The sequence below is a fragment of the Tetranychus urticae genome, chromosome 2 (assembly GCF_039701765.1).
Source record: "Tetranychus urticae isolate SD_2017Ah chromosome 2, NJAU_TeUrti_SD_1.0, whole genome shotgun sequence".
NCBI classification, from domain to species: Eukaryota; Metazoa; Arthropoda; class Arachnida; order Trombidiformes; family Tetranychidae; genus Tetranychus; species Tetranychus urticae.
In genome coordinates this window covers 24117957-24138043 of record NC_142959.1, presented here as the reverse complement: position 1 = coordinate 24138043, position 20087 = coordinate 24117957, and the positions used below count along the sequence as shown (strand labels likewise).

At 33.0% G+C, this 20087-nt stretch overlaps 3 protein-coding genes across 3 annotated transcripts in view; all 3 read left to right on the top strand.

The window, feature by feature from the left end:
- The first annotated feature begins 3254 nt into the window (after positions 1-3254).
- LOC107367573 (uncharacterized UDP-glucosyltransferase YjiC-like) lies at positions 3255-4650 on the top strand. The gene is made up of 2 exons (NM_001323160.1): positions 3255-3301; positions 3384-4650. The coding sequence occupies exons 1-2, from the start codon at positions 3255-3257 to the stop codon at positions 4648-4650; spliced, it is 1314 nt and encodes a 437-aa protein (NP_001310089.1).
- A 1227-nt stretch (positions 4651-5877) lies between these two features.
- On the top strand, positions 5878-7255 carry LOC107367427 (uncharacterized UDP-glucosyltransferase YojK-like). The gene is made up of 2 exons (NM_001323153.1): positions 5878-5924; positions 5989-7255. The coding sequence occupies exons 1-2, from the start codon at positions 5878-5880 to the stop codon at positions 7253-7255; spliced, it is 1314 nt and encodes a 437-aa protein (NP_001310082.1).
- Positions 7256-8555: 1300 nt separating this feature from the next.
- LOC107367446 (uncharacterized) overlaps positions 8556-20087 on the top strand; it is a 42205-nt gene continuing 30673 nt past the window's right edge. Inside the window, exons 1-2 of the mRNA XM_089266876.1 lie at positions 8556-8752; positions 8810-9164. Of these exons, the coding sequence (XP_089123002.1) occupies positions 8700-8752; positions 8810-9164 (408 nt within the window). The 5' untranslated portion in view covers positions 8556-8699. The remainder of the gene's footprint in view (positions 8753-8809; positions 9165-20087) is intronic.

Below are 20087 nucleotides of genomic sequence, written 5' to 3'. Positions count from 1 at the left end.
AATTATTTATTCAATTGTGCTAACTACTTTAACCAATCATCAAATCATTTGAAGTGACCGACAATGATCTCAGGCAGCCTAAGTGCACATCCGTCAAACTTCAGTTCATTCAGTTTTCGAGTTTTAAAGGTCCCTTATAAAGACTATTTTACACCAATCTGATTCAAGCTCAACCTAATGATTCTTCATGGCTCATACCCCTTTACAAAATCATTACATTACAATCTTTATATCAAATGTTTACCCAAGTCTCAAAAAAATAAATCTTAACCATTATGTCTGTATTTAAAACATGATTTTTCATCTTTTATTTGAATGAAATTGTATTAAAGAATGAATTTGATTTGAATTTGATATGGACACGTCCATTATATTAGATAGACCAATGAATCTGATTTTATTAGGGAATGGATACGTCAGATCAATATGATAAAACAGAAAATATGATTTTGATATGATACCTTTATTGGTTTTCAAATCATGTTCTTCAAAATTTGTCTCCAAAATAAAAGTTGATCTACAGTCTTTAGCTGGACATTTGATTACAAATTTTTTATGTACGCCATGTGACTTTCAACGTCATGAAGCTTTGTTCTATTTTAAAATTGCAATTCGAGCAATATTTACATGAGTGGCTACCTGGAGAAGTATCCATGTACCGAGCATAAAATTTTTTTTCTTCTTTTTTGGTGATTAATTTACCAGTGTTTACCTTTACCACAACTTTTCCATAAAACCTTTCAAATTCTTGCAGTGATTTTTCCTTCGAACCACTTTCAACCTCTTTCGCCTCAGGAGACTTTGATCTTTCTATTTTTTCTTTCAAAGCAGTAATACGTCTCTCAAAATCTTTAGAGAAGCGATTTTTAAAATTGTTTGGACGTTCAATTGGGTTATAAATCTTTGAAATATTCACCAATCCTGGCTTCATTAAAAATTCCTCTTTTGCTTTCCTTGCTTTTTCTTCTTTTTTCTGTCTAAAAATCTTAAATTTTTGTCAATTAGCTCACCTTAAGATTTATTATATATGTAATAAATCTTAACATAAATAGTCTTATCCATCTTTCGTTTTGCATAACAAATTCACTTTTAATTGCAGTTATTATAATGGACAACTCCATTGAAAATAAAGAAAAAATTTTTGCCTCTTTAGATTTGTATCCAAAAAATATAAAAAAGACAAAAAACACCTAATGACGATGATGAAGAAGACAATTGCTTGGTGGTTTTGGAAAAGTTGCCATTGATTGTACCAATGACTCATGCAGATTCAATGGATGAGAAGATGAGTTTGGTGTTCAGATCGAGACAGAAAAAAATTCGTTTGAAAGTATTGAGGAAAAAGAAGATGAAAATTGATGACCGAAATGACCAGGATGAGTCCAGAAGTTATAAAGATAAATTCATTTATTAAAGATTTCACCACTGGACAAAGCGTCTCAAAAGATGAAGAAAGGCCATTTATAAGAATTATATTACAGGTTCTAGCCCAATTATAGTTGTATTTCTAACTCAAATTTGTGTTTTTAAATAAGCAGAAAATCTATTCTGTTGAAAACTATTTGTCACCCAATTCTTTTAAAACCAATTGTCCAATAACTAATTGTAATTTGTCTTTTATTGTTGTCACCAATTTTATAAAGCATTTTAAAAAAGATCATGATAATTGATCAGACTTAGGTATGAGAAAAAATGACGAAAAAACGATTTTACTACATTATTGTTTGAATAAATAAAAAAATTCATAGTTTAATCTTGTTGCAATTATGTTGCAATCAATTATTGGTAGACTTAAGATATAATAAATCTTAACAATGTTCACTTCGGAGCAGATTAGTGTTTTGCTCTTAATATGCTTTTATTTGGATTCAGATTGAGATTACATATTGAAATACTAGATGGAGTTTGTTTCCTGGTTAAAACTCATGAAATATGAGTCTACAAAATGATATTTGTATCTGAATCATATTCTAAATGAAAGTCATTTTCATCGGAATCCACATCACTCAGTTGAAACATTGACTGAACGTTGATTCAAGTTTTAACAGTCAATGATAAAGAATATAATGTTTAAAGTTGACATTGACGGTGTGTGATTATGTGTTTGTTTGTGATTCCCAAGAAAATTAAAAAAAAATCTTGCTGGGTAAATATTGGTGATTGAGGATTCAATTAAGTCTTGTTTTTTTTGTCGTCTGATTTTTTCTTCTTCTTCAAATGAAAACAGAGTGATTGAAGCGAAATAAACGTTTTCACTTTCCATACGGAGAGTTGAATAACGCTTTAGGTAATGTTGATCATCCTCACCATCATCTGATAAGTTTACACATTATTTGTTACATCAACTGTTGAAAGTTGATATAACATTGAGCAAAGTGTGATGATAATAATAATAATGAAAAAAAGTCCAAGTTTTGTTGGCACAAAAAAACATGAAATTAGTGTGAAATGAAGACACAAACAAAAAGCCAAACTCGCATGTATTTAACAAATAGCCTTTGGGTATCAACATTGACGCTATTTTTGTCATTACATTTATATTAAATGACTCAATTTCAGTGAAATCATTGGCACATTGAGACACTCTCAACACCAATAACAATTTTTATCATTTGCTTCATTCAAGTCTTAATCATTTATTATTAAATCTGATAATCAAACAACGAAAGCTCAACTGTTGTTGTTTCATTGAAGGTTGAAAAGCAAATGAAGACAGACATTATTTTTTTATGTTTATCATGAGTCTAGTCTTAATCAACTTGAACAATGAATTGAAAGGTTTACTTTCGCACAAAGATTAACTGTCAATTGAATAAAATGATATTTACCTTTGAAAATTGTTTCAATTTTTTATATCAAAATGCAATCATATTTACTTCAACCTCACTCATTAACTATAACTTTAGCTGCAATTTTAATTGTTCAATCTTATCCAAGAACCCATTTTCATGAGTGAAACTGCCTTCAACTTTATTGCAGTCATTTGTTAGCTGAGTGTTTCAATTGTGACTCGAAATTGAATGATCATTTTTATTCAACTTTTTGTCCTTAAATATTAATTTAGAGTCTCTCGGAACCTAAAAACCTTGGACAATCCAAGGAAAAGATTCAACATAATTATTGCAATTTGATTTGTTTAATCGTCAAGTCTTTGCGTACCTAAATTTGCGTACAACTGTGCTTAGTTTTACTTCAACTATAAAAAAACTTGATTTTTCTTTATTAGGTTATTCTTGGTTGGAATCAAAGCAAAAATGGATGAAAAAGGTTCGCTAAAAGTATTGATGACTTCAATGATAGGGTAAGTTAATAGACAGTTTTTTGAAAAATAAAACATTTATTTTTTATTTATTTATTATTCGATTGTTTCTGTGTATTCATAGCCTGGGCCATTTGAATGCATGCATTGGAATTGGTTCACTTCTTCGTAAACGCGGTCATCAAGTTTACTTTGCCCATTTTGACGTAAACAAGGAAGTTATTGAAAAGCATGGCTTTCATTACATCTCATTGTGTGAATACAATGATAAAAATTATCCCATAATGAATGGAATGCCACCCAATCTTGCTAAAATGTTGGAAGCACGTTTTAAGATGGCAACCAAGTTTTCACCTTTGGACATTTTGAAAAAGTCGATTGAATCTGATTCAGGTGCTGATGAAGGGCTAGTCTTTATACTTGAAGCTGCTAAAGGCGAGAACTGTGCAATGTTGAACATCATTGAGAAGATAAAGCCAGATGTCTGTTTAGTGGACCATTTGTGGACTATGCCTTGGACGGTTAAAGCTTCATGTCCAGTGATTCCTGTTTGGTCAGCCTCTCCAGTTGATCTGTATAATGGTCCACCAATGGGTTCAGGTTATTCACTACATGAGCCACCGCAGCTATGGTCTGAGTACCTAAAGTTGAAGGAAAAGTTCGAGCAGAATATTGTAGCGAAAGCAAAGGAATTGTTCACATTGTTTGATGCTGAATTCAAACCACAGCTTTATGCAAAGCAACTAGGTATCTACATTTTCCCTGGTCCGTTAGATTACCATGAATTGGGTTCGCCGAAAGAAAACTGGGTTCGTCTCGACTCATCCATTCGAGCTCCAGAAACACAAAATTTTGAATTACCAGAGAAACTGAAAGATAAACCAGGAAAATTGATTTATGTCTCAATGGGAACTGTTGCTTCAGTGATTCCCCAGCTGATGGAAATGATTGTTTCTCCCTTAGCTAAATCCCGCCATAGATTCATTGTTTCAACAGGTGTTTATGGAGGTGCGATTGAACTTCACGATAACATGTGGGGAGATAAATATATCAATCAAATCGCTCTCTTACCCAAAGTTGATCTATTCATAACTCATGGAGGAAGCAATTCACTGGTCGAAGGTCTATCTGCTGGTAAACCATTAATTGTCATTCCTCAATTCGGTGATCAACCAGACAATGCTCAACGAATAGTTGATCTTGGCTTAGGTGTGAGGATAAACTTACATGAATTTAGTGGTGAAAAGCTGTCAAAAGCCATTGAAGATGTGCTCAATAATAAAGAGATTCATTCAAATGTTGCTCGAGTAAGTGAAGAGCTGAAAAGGACCGATTCAAGAGATAAAGTTATCTCGCTCATTGAACAACTGGCTCGAAACAAAACGCTTTGAGACAAATTTCGATTTTGGTCATCTTTTTTATCGCAATTGCTCATCGGTTATTTTGCAACACTCACAACATCAGGTTTCAATTAGATTCTGATTCCAAGCTAGTCTTTAGTCTTTATGTACACAAAAGTCGTACGCTATGTATTGTTTATTCATAACTCGGCAACAGAAAAAAATAATTTTGAATTCTCAGTAAACCTGTTTTTTATAAAATTTGAAGTTGAATTCAGTCTTGTATTATTAATTATTTATAACGAAAAAATGTACAAACTAAGATATTAAAGAGATTTTATGATAAATGTTTTTGTGTCGAATCCTTGGTTCATTTTAGATATTTGACAGTCAATCTTACTTTAAGTAGATGCAAATTGCTGTAAATTGAACTCACCTTGCTTTATTGCAATTTCAATTTTTTTATTGGACAAAAAAAATCTATCTGCATCGGTTTCAATGAAGAAATGCTTGAACAATCGTTTTGATTCTTCCAGCACAGATTGTTCCTTACAAACAAGAAATTTTTGTTCTAAAGATGGTTCTGATAAATTATGTTGGTTAAATAAAATGATAATTCTCCAATTATAACTGATCATAAAAATTCCTGATTCTGTGTGAAGTCAAAACCATAATCTTTGTTTAGGTGTAAGCGTGAGCTTGAATTTAGTAATGAAAAGCTGTTGAAAGTAATGAGAAGAGCTCATTGATGAAAAGATTAATTCAAATGTCACTCGAGTAAGTGAAGAGCTGAAAAAATCAAATTCAAGAGATAAAGTTATCAAGCTCATTGAGCAGCTTGCTGTGGCGAAAACTTGTGCTGAAACTTGACTGCTGCTTGGCTGCTTGACACTTTGTTAAGGTGTTTGATTAGGAATTTTATTTCTTCATTTTTATTAGTGATCGCTTTATTATAATTATAATATATCGAACTCGGTAGATTTTTTTCGGCCAATAAAGAGCAATAAAATGGACTTTACTTTCTGACTTTGGGTTGGTTTCGTAACATTGAGTAACATTTTGCTTATTTTTTTTGCTATTTGTACCCAAAAACCTTGAATGTTATCTAGTCGAAGTTATCACTGCAATAAGATATGCAATATTATTAGCTATCTTTTTATAATTACATGCACAGGAACTTGCTCACTTGATCACAGACACTTGAGCTTAGTTTTAGATCAGCTATATAAACTCATTTCTGCTTTACTCAGATGTTCTCGGATACGTATCAAAGCAAAAATGGATGAAAAAGGTTCGCTAAAAGTATTGATGACTTCAATGATTGGGTAAGTCAATGCCAAGTCTTTGATTAGTTTATTCGTCATTTGAATTTTTCTTCTATTTTCTCAGCATTGGCCATTTGAATGCATGCATTGGAATTGGTTCACTTCTTCGTAAACGCGGTCATCAAGTTTACTTTGCCCATTTTGACGTAAACAAGGAAGTTATTGAAAAGCATGGCTTTCATTACATCTCATTGTGTGAATACAATGATAAAAATTATCCCATAATGGATGGAATGCCACCCAATATTGTCGAAGTATTCAAGAAACGATTTGACATGGCGAGTAGATATTCGAGTTTGGACAGTTTGAAAGAGTCAATAAAATCTGGTTTAGGTGCTAATGATGGCTTAGTCTTTATTCTTGAAGCTGCTAAAGGTGAGAACTGTGCAATGCTGAACATCATTGAGAAGATAAAGCCAGATGTTTGTTTAGTGGATCATTTATGGACTATGCCTTGGACGGTTAAAGCTTCATGTCCAGTGATTCCTGTTTGGTCAGCATCGCCAGTTGATCTGTATAATGGTCCATCGATGGGTTCAGGTTATTCAGTACATGATCCACCTGAGCTTTGGTCTGAATACCATAAGTTGAGAGAAGAGTTTCAAAAGGATGCTGTAACGAAAGCGAAGGAATTGTACGAATTGTTTGATGCTGAATTCAAGCCACAGCTTTATGCAAAGCAACTAGGAATTTACATTTACCCTGGTCCATTGGATTACCATGAATTGGGTCCACCAAAAGAAAACTGGGTTCGTCTTGACTCATCCATTCGGGCACCAGAAACACCGAGCTTTGAACTACCAGAGAAATTGAAAGATAAACCAGGAAAATTGACTTATGTCTCAATGGGAACATTGGCTTCGTCCGTGATTGAACTAATATCCATGATACTAACTCCATTGGCCAACTCACCCCATCGTTTCATTGTTTCGACTGGTATGAATGGTGACTCAATTAAACTACACGAAAACATGTGGGGATCCAAATTTATCAATCAACTTGCTCTTTTACCCAAAGTTGATTTATTCATAACTCATGGAGGAAGCAATTCTTTGATTGAAGGCTTGACTGCTGGCAAACCATTGATAGTTATTCCCCAATTTGATGATCAACTTGATAATGCTCAACGAATAGCTGATCTTGGTTTAGGTGTGAGGATAAACTTGTATGAATTTAGTGGTGAAAAGCTTTTAAAAGCCATTGAAGATGTGCTCAATGATGAAAAGATTCATGCAAATGTTGCTCGAGTCAGTGAAGAGCTGAAAAGGACAGATTCAAGAGATAAAGTTATTTCTCTCATTGAACAATTCGCTCGAAATAAAACGCTTTGAATAGCAACATTTATTGTAATTTTCGATAACCTTGTTTTACTTTAATTTAATTATATCGATAAATATTCACGAAAACCTTTAAAATAACTTTCATGACTACAAAATTCAAATAAATGTATCTCCAAGTTGCTTAAACTCATATAATCTTATATTTTTGCTGTATGATCTGCTTTCCTCATGAATCCGAGCTTTGAGTTGACTTTCTATGCTCTTAACTTAGTTTCATTAATTTTGTTGGCTTTTAGATAATCTAATATGAAATCATTCGATCATAACTTCTCACTGCAAACATTAATGATAGTAGTAAACTCAAACACAAACAATAAAATAAAATCAAGCCACAACTTTTAAACTTGAATATCAAATTTTTGCCACTTATTCATTACCCATCACCCATAACGTCGTCAAACTAAACACCATGATTTTTTGCCTTAAATATGCTTCAAAATAGTGGATAAAAATTGCTCCCGCATTTGATAATATATTATGCTAGTAAAACGCTACCTCAACTTCATTAGTTTGTCGAAGCCTTAAGTTACTTCAGTCTATCATCAAGTAGTCCCTATTTTATCCCTATCCCAGTAGCTCATGGCTTTGTCACAAAATGTCGAAGTAAAGTTCTTTACAAGATTCATTTTGGGATGAAAAAGACCTTTCCTTAAAAATTTCATCCCGAGTTGAAAGTTTATACTTTGTTGATTACAGATGCGTAAAATTGATTCCATATGATTGATCAAAAAGTTTCTCTGATCGAGTTCAAAGAAGTAAGTTAGCTGTTGGTAAACCATTGATAGTTCTTCAATTTGATAATCAACTAGATAATGCTCAACGAATGGGTGTGAGGATAAGCTTGTATGAATTTAGTGATGAGAAGTTATTCAGAGCCATTCAGGTGTGCTCAATAATAAAGCTGAAACATCTGATTCAATCTGATAAAGTTATCTGACTCATTGATCCTTTATATCACATAGGATCTTCAAATAAAGGTTGGCGATTAAAGTTCTTTGTTTCGATCTCATATTAACTTCTTCAGAATTATTTTTGCTAATTCACTGATTACATGAAACCAGAGCAACATTTATATTGTAATTATTGAGTTAAAATATGATGATTGGGATTTTCTGATATCCCTGTACAGAAGCCTTTGATTCAAAGAGATTTGCATTTCTTAATCGTATAAATTGATCCAAATATTCATTATAATATATCTTATTCCGACACAGTTTTGTTTAATAAACTGATAGTGATGCTAAATATAATAAATGACACTGTGATAACTTAATTCCAGTCACATTTATTCAAGATTATAATCAACCAGAAAGAAGAGAAATATACAATCAAAAGGAGTTTAGTTGGAAACATTCAACTCAATATAATAGTTAGTAAATATAAATATAAAATTAGTTTCAAAGTTTCAACAAAACTGCTCTACAACTAACTCAGAATGGTAACTGAAAATGATAAACGCCTCAAAATACTGTTCACTGCTCTGTTTAGGTAAGTTTAATTTGACTTTGATTTACAGCTTTTTAATTTGAATCATTTTCAATACAGTCCTGGTCATCTGAATGCATGTCTTGGTATTGGTTTGTTACTAAAACAGCGAGGTCATCAAGTTTATTTCGCTCACTTTCCTAAGAATCGTCCAATTATCGAAAAACATGGATTCGAGTTTATCTCATTGTTGGACTATGCTGAACCCGAATTCCAAACCATAGATTCAATGCCTGCAATGGGAGATACTATGAGAATTTTGTTTGAAAAATCACGGAAACTTACACCTTTGGAGCTAATGAAAGATGAATTTGAGGCGAATCCTTTAGTTGGTATGGTTAAAGGATCAAAAGGCGAAAATTATGCTATGATGAAGATAGTTAAAGAGTATAAACCCGATGTTTGTTTGGCTGATAGTAGTAATAAAGATACACAAGATACCCCATTCTCATTGATCTCTTATCGATTATATTAATAATTCATAATCTTAATCCATCCATCAATCAAATTGATCTACTCATTATGCAGAAATTTGCTGAAAAACTATTTTTATCAATCTGAATCTTTTTTTAGTAAATTAAATATGTCAGTAGTTCATTCTTCTGGTTTCGTAAGATTTAAAAATAACTGATATGATAATATAACCTAGTTTTTGAGTATAAATTCAAAGTTTCATATTGAATTTTATTCATTCTTATTTGTGTCTTACTGAAGATGATTCAAAATTGTGCTGAGTTTATACCCATCATGCATTTAGTAGCTCATCCATCTGGATTCTATACTTATGATGGAATACCTTCAGTCAACCCGCAGAATCGTGTTATCATGGTTGAACTAAGTGAAGATGATACAGATAGAGAACTTACGCGAGAAGAAGAAGATATATTGGAAATGACAGTTCTTTCAGCTGTTGAAATTGATGAACCTGTTCAAACAGATGCTATTGGTGATGCTCAAAGACCTCTTACTGACCTTATCGAAGTGGATGGCGATGGCTTGTCTCGAATGAATCGAGTTTCACCTGTTGTCTTAGACGATGTCGATGATATTGAAGTAGATGATGGTGAATCAATTCAAAGAAATTCTGCAAATCACGCTGCAGTTGAAGCAATAGAGAACGATGATGTAACTGGCATTTTTCGAAATGAAACAGTGGGAATCAGATACGTTGCTGGTGGTCTTTCTGAAGACGAACGAATATCGATACAAATGGCTGCTCTCGACGGTGTTCCATTTGTTGAACGTAGAAGCATTGATCGTATTGAAGTAGATGATGCTGGTCGAAGTAATTATAATCGTGATTCATTGAGATCGGCGATAAGAAATGTAGTTGGTACAACTATCAATTACTTTGCGAATCACGTGGTTGCTCGCTTTCCACAGTATGTGACTATTGAAAGTCGTCTTGCTACTTTTAAAGATTGGCCGAATCCAGCTATTACACCATTAGAATTGGCTGAAGCTGGTTTTTTCTATTCAGGACAATCTGATCTTGTTACTTGTTTCCACTGTGCTAATTCACTTTTGGAATGGATAAAAAACGATAATGCTTGGGTTAATCATGCACTTTTTTCACCTTGTTGTACTTTTATATACATCATGTGTGGGGTACGATTTATTGAATCAGTCACAGGTAGAAATGATTCTGTTAGACCTGTAATCACAAAAGTAGAACCAGCAAACAGTAGATATACTTGTAAAGTTTGTCTGGAAAAGGAAGTAGGCTGTTGTTTCTATCCTTGTGATCATGCAGTAACATGCATAGATTGTACCCCAGGTGTCGCTACTTGTCCTTTGTGTCGTTCTTTTGTAGCAGGAGTATTTAGACTTAAGTTCATTGATTAAAAATTTTATTTACCATGAGATTCTTGCAAGAGAACATTGAAGTTGTCAATCTGGTCACTTGCTTTAAATTGAATTCAAAACTTTGTAGAAAACAAATAAAAGATACTTTTCAAGGTATAAAGTATAAAAAATCATTTCCGGGAGGTGTGCTTAAGTATCCTGATGGGTGTCTGCTTGTCTTTGACTCTGGAAGAATCAATGTGACTGGTGTTCAAAATATTGCGACTGCAAGTGTTTTAATTGATCGATTTTGTGCTAAGTACCCTCAAGATCTGCAGTTCACTTCTTTCAAAATAGTTAACATCACTGTTTGCACAGAGATAATTGGTGATTTTGACTATAATAAACTATTGTTACACCCAAGAAGCACTTACGAACCAGAGTTATTTCCAGGTATACACCTGAAGCTGGACGATTCAAACGTTATTTACATAATTTTTTGGTCTGGAAAAGTTATAATAACAGGATTGAAGGACTATAATTCAATTTGGCATTATTGCGATGAATTTGACTATAATATAAGACTGAAGTCAATATAAAGATGCAGGTTTTAAAATTTTTCAGTAAAATTTATACAATGGAAATGTCTCCGGCTGATCAACATAGAATGTGGTACAAAAAAGTACTCTTTTCTGTACAATTGATGGTATTGGTTGCCATGCTTATAACAGCCATAGCTAATATTGTTTTGAAAACTGGTAATTTACCACTCTGGACCGCTGTACTCGGATCTTCTCTTGGATATCTGCTACCAAACCCAAGACTAGGATCTTTCAAGTCTGAAACCCCGATACAAACTCCTTCTAATCCATCATCAGTTGTAATTTGAAAATCTCAATATAAATAATAAAAACAATTTATTGAAGTAAATGTCTGTCTCTATTTATTTGAAACACCCTTTTACAATGTTAATAGCAGGACCAACCGGTTCTGGTAAAACTTATTTCATCAGGGACATGATCAACAAAGCAGCATATATTTGTGATCCACCACCAAAGTCTATTACTTATCTTTATGGAGAGTATCAAAAAGTGTTCAATTCAATGAATGCTGTGAAATTTATCGAAGGACTACAAGAAGAAGTGATTAATGAACTCGGTAATGATGAACCACAGTGGGTAGTTATAGACGATTTAATGTCAGAGGCAGTGAATCAAACTTTTGTTAGTAACTTGTTTACCAAAGGGTCTCATCATAGAAATATTTCAGTAATTTTGATTACCCAAAACTTTTTTATGAAAGGAAAAGAGAGTCGAAACATAAGTCTCAATAGTCAATATGTTGTATGTTTTAAAAACCCTCGGGATAAATCTATGATTACAAACATAGGACGTCAAATGTTTCCGACGAAAATAAAGAAATTTCAAGGTGTCTATGAAGATGCAACTCAGGGTCCATATTCATATCTTTTTATTGATCTTAAACCTGATACACCTGAAAAAATAAGGTTATTAACGAATGTTTTCAATGAACATGATAAACCCATGTATACGTATGTGATATAAATTATATAAAGGTCAAATAATTTTTGTATACAACATAAATGTCGATTGAAGGTGTTAAAAAGTGTCTTCCGACATTAAAAAAGCTTGCTAAAGCCAAGACTAGAAAACAAAGAGAAAGACTTTTAGCTGAAGCAAAATCTTGCATTTACTACGCAATTTCTGAAATAAGTAAAAATACCCTCAACGGACATATACCAATTCAAGACTTATCTCGAACGAAACTTGAACCTTACAAATTTGAACTTAGAAAACTTTCAAGAAAAAGTATCCCCCTCAAGAAGAGAAAAGAAATTATTTTACAAAGCGGCGGTGCATTTTTACCTGCATTACTTTGGCCAGCAATATCTTATTTAGGAGGAAAGTTGGCTGATAAATTTATACAATGAATGTAATCAATAAGATGGTTGTCATTCCAGAAAAAGAATATAATCTCCTCAAAAGTGATAGTAATATTGTTGAAAATGTGCCTGCTATTGAGGAAGTGTCAAAAGTGTCGAAAATTGAAGAAGATAAAACTGATTCTAAAATTGATTTGAATGAATATAAAGAAAGCTTCAAAAGAGCGGTTCAAAAGTATGAAAATAAATTATCTAAAAGACCTAAAAAGGTTAACAAAGTTGTGAAATGTCAGACAATCAATTGGACCAACGTGAAGAACTTTTGAATCAACTTTATTATGACTTGGATAGTCATGGTAGTTTCGGAGGTGCTAAAAGACTTTTCAGAGTTGCGAAGGAGCATGACCCATCGATTGAATACAATGATGTAAAACAATGGTTGATGAAGCAAGAAACGTATACAAACTTTCGGATACGACGGAAAAAATTTCAAAGACTAGCTGTATTGGTTGATAGAATCGATGAGCAATGGCAAGCAGATCTTATGGACATGTCCTATTGGTCAGGGCAAAACGATGGAGTCAATCATTTGCTTGTTGTGATTGATATACTGAGTAGATTTGCATGGGTACAACCGTGTAGAGATAAAGCAGCACCCACAATCATAAATGCTTTTTCTGAAATTTTTGCTTCTGGAAGAAAGCCTGAAAAACTACAAACGGACCAAGGACGAGAATTCAACAATAACAGGTTCAAATTTTTTTGCACGTCTCAGGGTGTACATTATTTCACCACAACTGACGCTTCAATAAAATGTGCTTTAGCTGAACGTTTAATACGAACATTACGTTCTCGTATATACCGTTTCATTTACCATAAACATACACATCGTTACATTGATGACTTACAAAACATTGTTGATAATTACAACAACTCTTACCACAGAACTATTAAGACAACTCCAAACTCTGTAACACAAGATAATCAACAATCTATCGTGCAAACTATTCAGAGATCAATAAAAAATGAAGATAATAAAAAGAAAACTTTCAATGAAAATGACTTTGTTAAAATTCCATTAAATACTGGCAATTTCGAAAAAGATGCAGTACAGAAATGGACTGATGAAGTGTTCAAAGTTTCAGGGGTTAAAGAAACGCCTCAAAAATTCATCTATAAATTGAAAGATTTACAAGGTGAAAATATATCATCAATTTTTTATCCTGAAGAATTACAAAAGGTTGATTTTGACCCTAATAAAGTGCGCAGAGTTGAAAAGATAATTCGGAGAGTTTATGACAGATCACGAAGACAATATAAGTACTTAGTCAAGTGGGAAGGCTGGCCAAGGAAATTCAATAGTTGGATATCCGATATCACTCTTGCAAATGACAACAATTAACTTTACAATTGACCTAGTGTCAAATGGGTCTACAGACATCTTTCCAGAAAATACATTATCAAAATTTCAAAATCAAATTGATCCTGCATTGGAACTTGATGGTGATTGGGAAGTTGCATTAACAGAAATTTATTTTCCCATCAAATTTGCTATTGATATATCAGAGAAAATGCAAGTTAATTTTAACCTTTTGTATACAAAGTTCACCTTTTACCCAAATATCGACTTGAGAAAGGTATACCCTCCTGACAAAAAGTGGATGCAATATGCGACTGCGGGTGGTGGTTATGAGTCATCTGTTGATATTTTTCCAGATGAACCTGTGAATGCGATATTAGATAAACTCAACACTGCAATGATGGCAAATTTGAAAAGTCTCAACTCTGAACTTGTTTTCGATCCCTATCCTAAATTCGTTTGCGAAAATGGGAAAACAATCTTCTATCCTGGTCTTCTCACTACAATAGAGGATAAAGCTACCCCGCTTAATGTTTATTTAAATGGTCCTGTTGATGAGATAAAAGCAAAATACAAAAAAGATTATAACATTGATTTAGAAGAGATAGGCACGCTGTCAACTAAAGAGGATATGTTACCGTTGAGACATTATTACAAAAACATACTTATTGATGATATGAACGTTTTTAATGCTTTAAGTGGAGAGAAAACTGAGAAATATAAAGAAATTATATCTAGTGTAGTTGTTCCACAATTTTCAGACGGCAAATTAATGGAATATTTAGGCTTTCCTCCATCAGCTAATGCTTTAATCGATAATATTGACCCATTTAAACAGCAAGTTGAAGTGACAACACCTCTTTATCACAAAAACAATGTCAATCTGATGTACGTTTATACTGATATCATACGTGATCATGCGGTTGGAGGAACTAAAGCACCTGTATTGAGAGCAGTACCACTGACGACTGGTATCTATCAAGGAATCGGTTATTGTACATTTGAGCATCGAATATATTATCCAGTGCGGAAAAACCATATTGAAAATATTGCGATTTATTGCTTGGATGATACTGGAGAGCAGATTAAATTTGCAAACATTGGAAGAGTTTTTGTAAGCTTAGATTTTCGTAAAAAGAATTAATATAAAGAAAACAATGTGTTTAAATGATGAATTTATTAAAATGATTCAAAGAAAAACTTACTGTCCTAAAGATAGTGATTTCAATGACTATTTTGCACATCAAGTCGGTTCTGGATTCGGTGACATTAGAATAGTCAGAGGTCCTAGGTATCAAAGAGGGTATGGTTTCGGTAGCTTCTTCTCTCGCTTAGCTATGCCTGTTATAAGGTATTTGGGCAAAGAAGCTCTGAATAAAGGAGTCAGTATCGGTAAGCGTGTAGTACAAGACCCTCAAATTCAACAAGCTTTTAAAGATAGTGTTAAAGATTTGGCAAATAAAGGACTAGCTAAAATTAAGGAGAAGGTTGTAATGCAAGAAGGAAGTGGACGAAAAAGATTATATAAAAGGAGACAAAAGTCTAAACCACAAAAATCTTTACGTAAAGTGAAGAAGCACACTCTGAAAAGAGTGAGCAAAAAGAAAGGAATCAAAAAGAGGAGAGTAATAAGAAAACAACGAGATATTTTCAAATAATGGAGTATATACATGCATCTTCGTCTCCAGCTACTATTGCTGAGCTTGATTTATTTCAATTTCCCCCAACACAGACTGTCATTGAAAGTATCTATGACACAGAATACAGACCGGTAGGATCGATTGCAAAAGCTAATGTATTTGAATTCATAGTGCCAGCTTCTGAACACTATACTGACCTCTCTGCATCGTATTTGTATGCAAAAATGAAGATTGACGTACCCACAGGAAAAAGTGTTACACCCACAAACAATTTTGCTGCTTCACTATTTGAGCAACTTGATGTTTATTTTGGGAGTGTAAACGTCACACCTGGAAATAGTTTATACCACTATCAGTCATACATTGATGACATATTTTTCAAGTATAAATCTCCCCTTGATGAATGTCAAATGATTAATGATACAGAATCCTCAAGATCTGATAGAATCAAAGATAAAAAAGAGTTTGACATGATAATACCTATTCACGCTCCAATGTTTCAACAAGAAAAATTTTTGATTGATAATGTGCCCATTACATTACGATTCAAATGTGCACCGCAAACTTTTGGATTGAACAGCGCAACAGAAGTAACTCCGCTGAGTGTAGAGTTTACACAGCTTTCTCTTTTCATAAGAAGAGTTAAATTGTATGCTCCAGTACAAATGGCAATCACTTCACAATTGGAAAAGAGCCCGGCAAAGTATTACTTTCAAAGAAATGAAGTCAAATCATTTCATCTACCAAAAGACTTTGCTGCAAATAGCATTGACAATGTATACAATGGACAGTTACCACGGAAAATTATTGTTGGTTTTGTTTCTGATGATGCATTCAATGCGAAATTGGCTAAAGATTCTTTCAATTTTGAACATAAAAATCTGCAAAGTGCTACGATTGTCGTAAATGGAACTAAAATACCGAGTACACCTTATCAGCCAGATTTCAAAAATAAATTATTCATGAGAGAATACTACAATGTTTTTCGCTCAATGAATCAAGATAATGGTTTACCTAAAATCAATCTAAAATATCAAAATTATTCTGATAAATATCCGCTTCTAGTTTTTGATTTAACCGATGATGGCACTCTCGCAAGTGATTCAGGAGTATTGTCTATGATCAAGAGAGGTAATGTGCGCATGGATATTCAATTTTCTTCTGCTCTTAGTGAAGGGATGCATATGCTGGTGTTTGCTATATATGATAGCGTTTTACAAATTGATGCAGCACGCAATATTGTCACTGACTACTGATGGCACTAACATCATTAGATATACAAAATCATCTCGCTAGATACAAAAGCTTCGCAGGGGTATACGCAATCGATAAAATTCCACTTACCTTAGTCCCGAAACCATTCGGAATAATACTCAACCTCGATCCGAGCTGGAAATCTGGTTCCCATTGGACAGCGCTATTTGTACCTGAGCATGGAAATGGTACTTACTTTGATTCCTATGGACAACCTCCTCCTGGAAACGTAAAGACCTTTCTAGAAAGAAACTGTAAAAACTATGGTTATGAGTGGAATAATGCTGTTTTCCAAGGTGATTTATCGATCAAATGTGGATATTTTTGTATTACCTTCTTGAAAACCTGTTTTACAGGCTCTGACTTACCTTTTATGAAATGTAAAACTGATTACAATGAAAATATAATAAAATCTTTTTATTGAAAAAATAAAAGAGTCTAAATGATTAAAATGAGGTTGAATGAATACAAGCGTCAATATATATGAATATAAATCAAAAAAATAAATGGACTACAACATATTTGATATCATTTCGGAAATGTCATCCATCTCCTCATCAATTGTTTGTGCAGGCATTTCATCATACCCTGCAGTCCATCCTGGATCCATTTCATTTTTATCTTCTTTATCTTTACCTATTTCATCTTTTTTGTCATGTATTTCTGCTTCTTCATCATTCCAATCACCAAAATCAAATGTTCCATCAGTATTCATTGGTGCAACTATCGGTTCATGGTTTGGCGATCGGTTACCATCCCAACTTTTCGCAGTTGCAGCAAAAAGACTCTCGATGAACATTCTTTTAACTAACTCCAACACCACTGCATAGTTAAGAGGCTTCCTCCTAGAAACAAGATGGATTTTTGTTTCTTGCATTTTGCGTCGTCGGACTTCCCTTTGAGCACGTGCTTTAGAGTTGTATCTGGCCATCTGCAAAGAAAGAAAAGAAATTAATTAATAAAATCAAATAAAAAGAAAAATGATTTGAGAATATGTGAAATAGCTAGGTATAATTAAAATATCGAATTATGTGTAAAGATTTTTAATTAAAATGTTTAAATAAAAAGTTGGTAGAGATTACATTAAATAGAAAATACAAATACAGAAAAAATGTATTGGTTCAATCATGAGATAAACTTTTTTTGTGCCAAGAGATACTCCACAACAGTGTTTATCATTTGCTCAGTAGTTAATTGAATGGGTAGTGTTTCTACTCTCGCTTTTTTAGTTAATCTGGCTTGTTCCAAGAAATATTGCATAAAATGCTCGTTTTTTCGTTTTTTTCTACCAATACCGCTATTGCATGGTTGTTCTTCTCTCGTCCTGTTATAAATTTGACTCTTTTTCTCATAATTTTTCCAATTTTCCAACCAAATACACACGTTTGATATTTCTCTTCTCAGCTTTGCGTGCAAGAAAATAACCTCCCTATTACCAATATCAGCAGCTACTCTTTTGAAATAAGCTTTTGTTTTTTCTGACCATCGCTCATCATGATGCAATTCCAGAAATAAACTTTTCATTTGTTTCAATTTTTGTCCTTCAATGAAAGTAAGCTGTATCCATTCCTTTGCCAAAGTCAAGAACAATTTATCAAAGTCAAATTTAGCAGCTTGAACTTTGAAGAAGAGTGTAATTTGTTCACCACTTGGAGCCATGATAACTGAAAATGATGAATGAAGAAAAAATATAATGATTAAATATGAGGCAGTGTAAAGATTTTGAAAGGGTGGAAAACAGACAGATCATGTTTGAATAAAAAGATGTTGAATAAATTTAGATAATAATTTAAATTACCTTTCTGGTATTTTTATTCTGTAATTCTATAATGACCATATGCTAAAGTGCTAACTGCATCATTCAAAATGTATCTCTTGTCATCAAGTGGAGAAAAAGATAGTTTATTTATCTCTACTGAAGAAATAGAATGGTGTCTACTCTGTAATCTAAAGTTTTTATGCTTCGATAAAACATTTTCGAAAAGACAATCCTTATAATCCTCAATTGAAATGACATTTTTAACTATTGCCTTTTGCACTCCTTTAGCAGTCATTTTTGAATTTGTGCCATACTTGATAGCATAAAGTTTAGCTTTAATTGCAATTACTTCATCAATTATTTGTCCGTTCATTTCATCTTTCAAATATCCTAGTTTCTTTTTGTTTTTCATGTTGAACAAAAAGTGTTCTTGTGGGTAATCAGAAAAATCCATAAGGTAATCAAACTCTTTCAAGTCTTTATATAAATCTTGCGTTTGGATTTTGTAAATAAAACTGTCAGTGTCAGTGTAGATGAGAGATAATTTCGATCCATATTTAGGTAAAAAATGATCATAATGTAGTTTATACATATGTAACTTTGATAGATCTAAGACTGTGAACCCAAGATAAATTGGTTTGTCAAAAACAACTTCAAATTTCCTTAGTTTCATGATTGCGATATTGTTGTCAAGGATATAAAATTGATCAAACATTGGTTTCCTTATTTGTTGCTGAGCCTGTTTTCCATTTGTTGCAACCACAACCTTACTATGTTTACGTTTATCTTCGATACTTTTTCCATACAAAGAATTCACCATCAGTTTCCAAAAATCTTTCACAAATTGAGACGTTGCTGCCTTTCGATTTTCTGTGCACATCTCGATGTATGTTTTCAACCAAGCTTTCTGTTCAAATTGAATTATGCGGTGTACTTTTTTCAGAATCAAACCTTTTTCAATATAAAATTTAAGATTACGTTCATGAACAACATAATTTCTTTTGTTCATTAAATTCGGTACCAACTTTTGAGTTTTATATCGCTTCATTCCAGCAGATTCAAGAATTGAAACAATTTCTTTTTGATAACTACTCAACTGATCATCATCAATTGTTATTTTCTCAGGGGCTAACGGATAATCATTATGTAAATCGTGTAGAGTAGAGGGATAATCCAAATCAACTTCTAATACATATCCTATTTCTCGCGTTATGTTAGATTCAAGAATTGATGAAATCACATCTTCAAATTGAGTTTCAGGAACCCATTCAAATTTTCCACATGGTAAAATATCAGACAGTGCATAACCATACAAGTTATTAACATCAAGATATGTAATGAATGATTCAGCTTCATTTTCTCTAAAAGTTTCAGAAAACTTGTTATTAGCTAGACAGTAGCGCAGCATTGAACATGATATTCCTCCTCGAATTCCACTTTCAAACATTAAAATCATGTCAATATCTGTCAAAAGATCCAATTCAGTTTGAGTTAGCTTAAGTGATGCATCCCATGTTAGTCCAGGCGTTGAAAAATAATGACAAGGATCAAGACCGAATTGCTCTAAACTTGTTGCTCTAAAGTTTTGAAAGACTGATGCTAGTAATAAAACATCAACTTTCAAGTAAATGTCATGA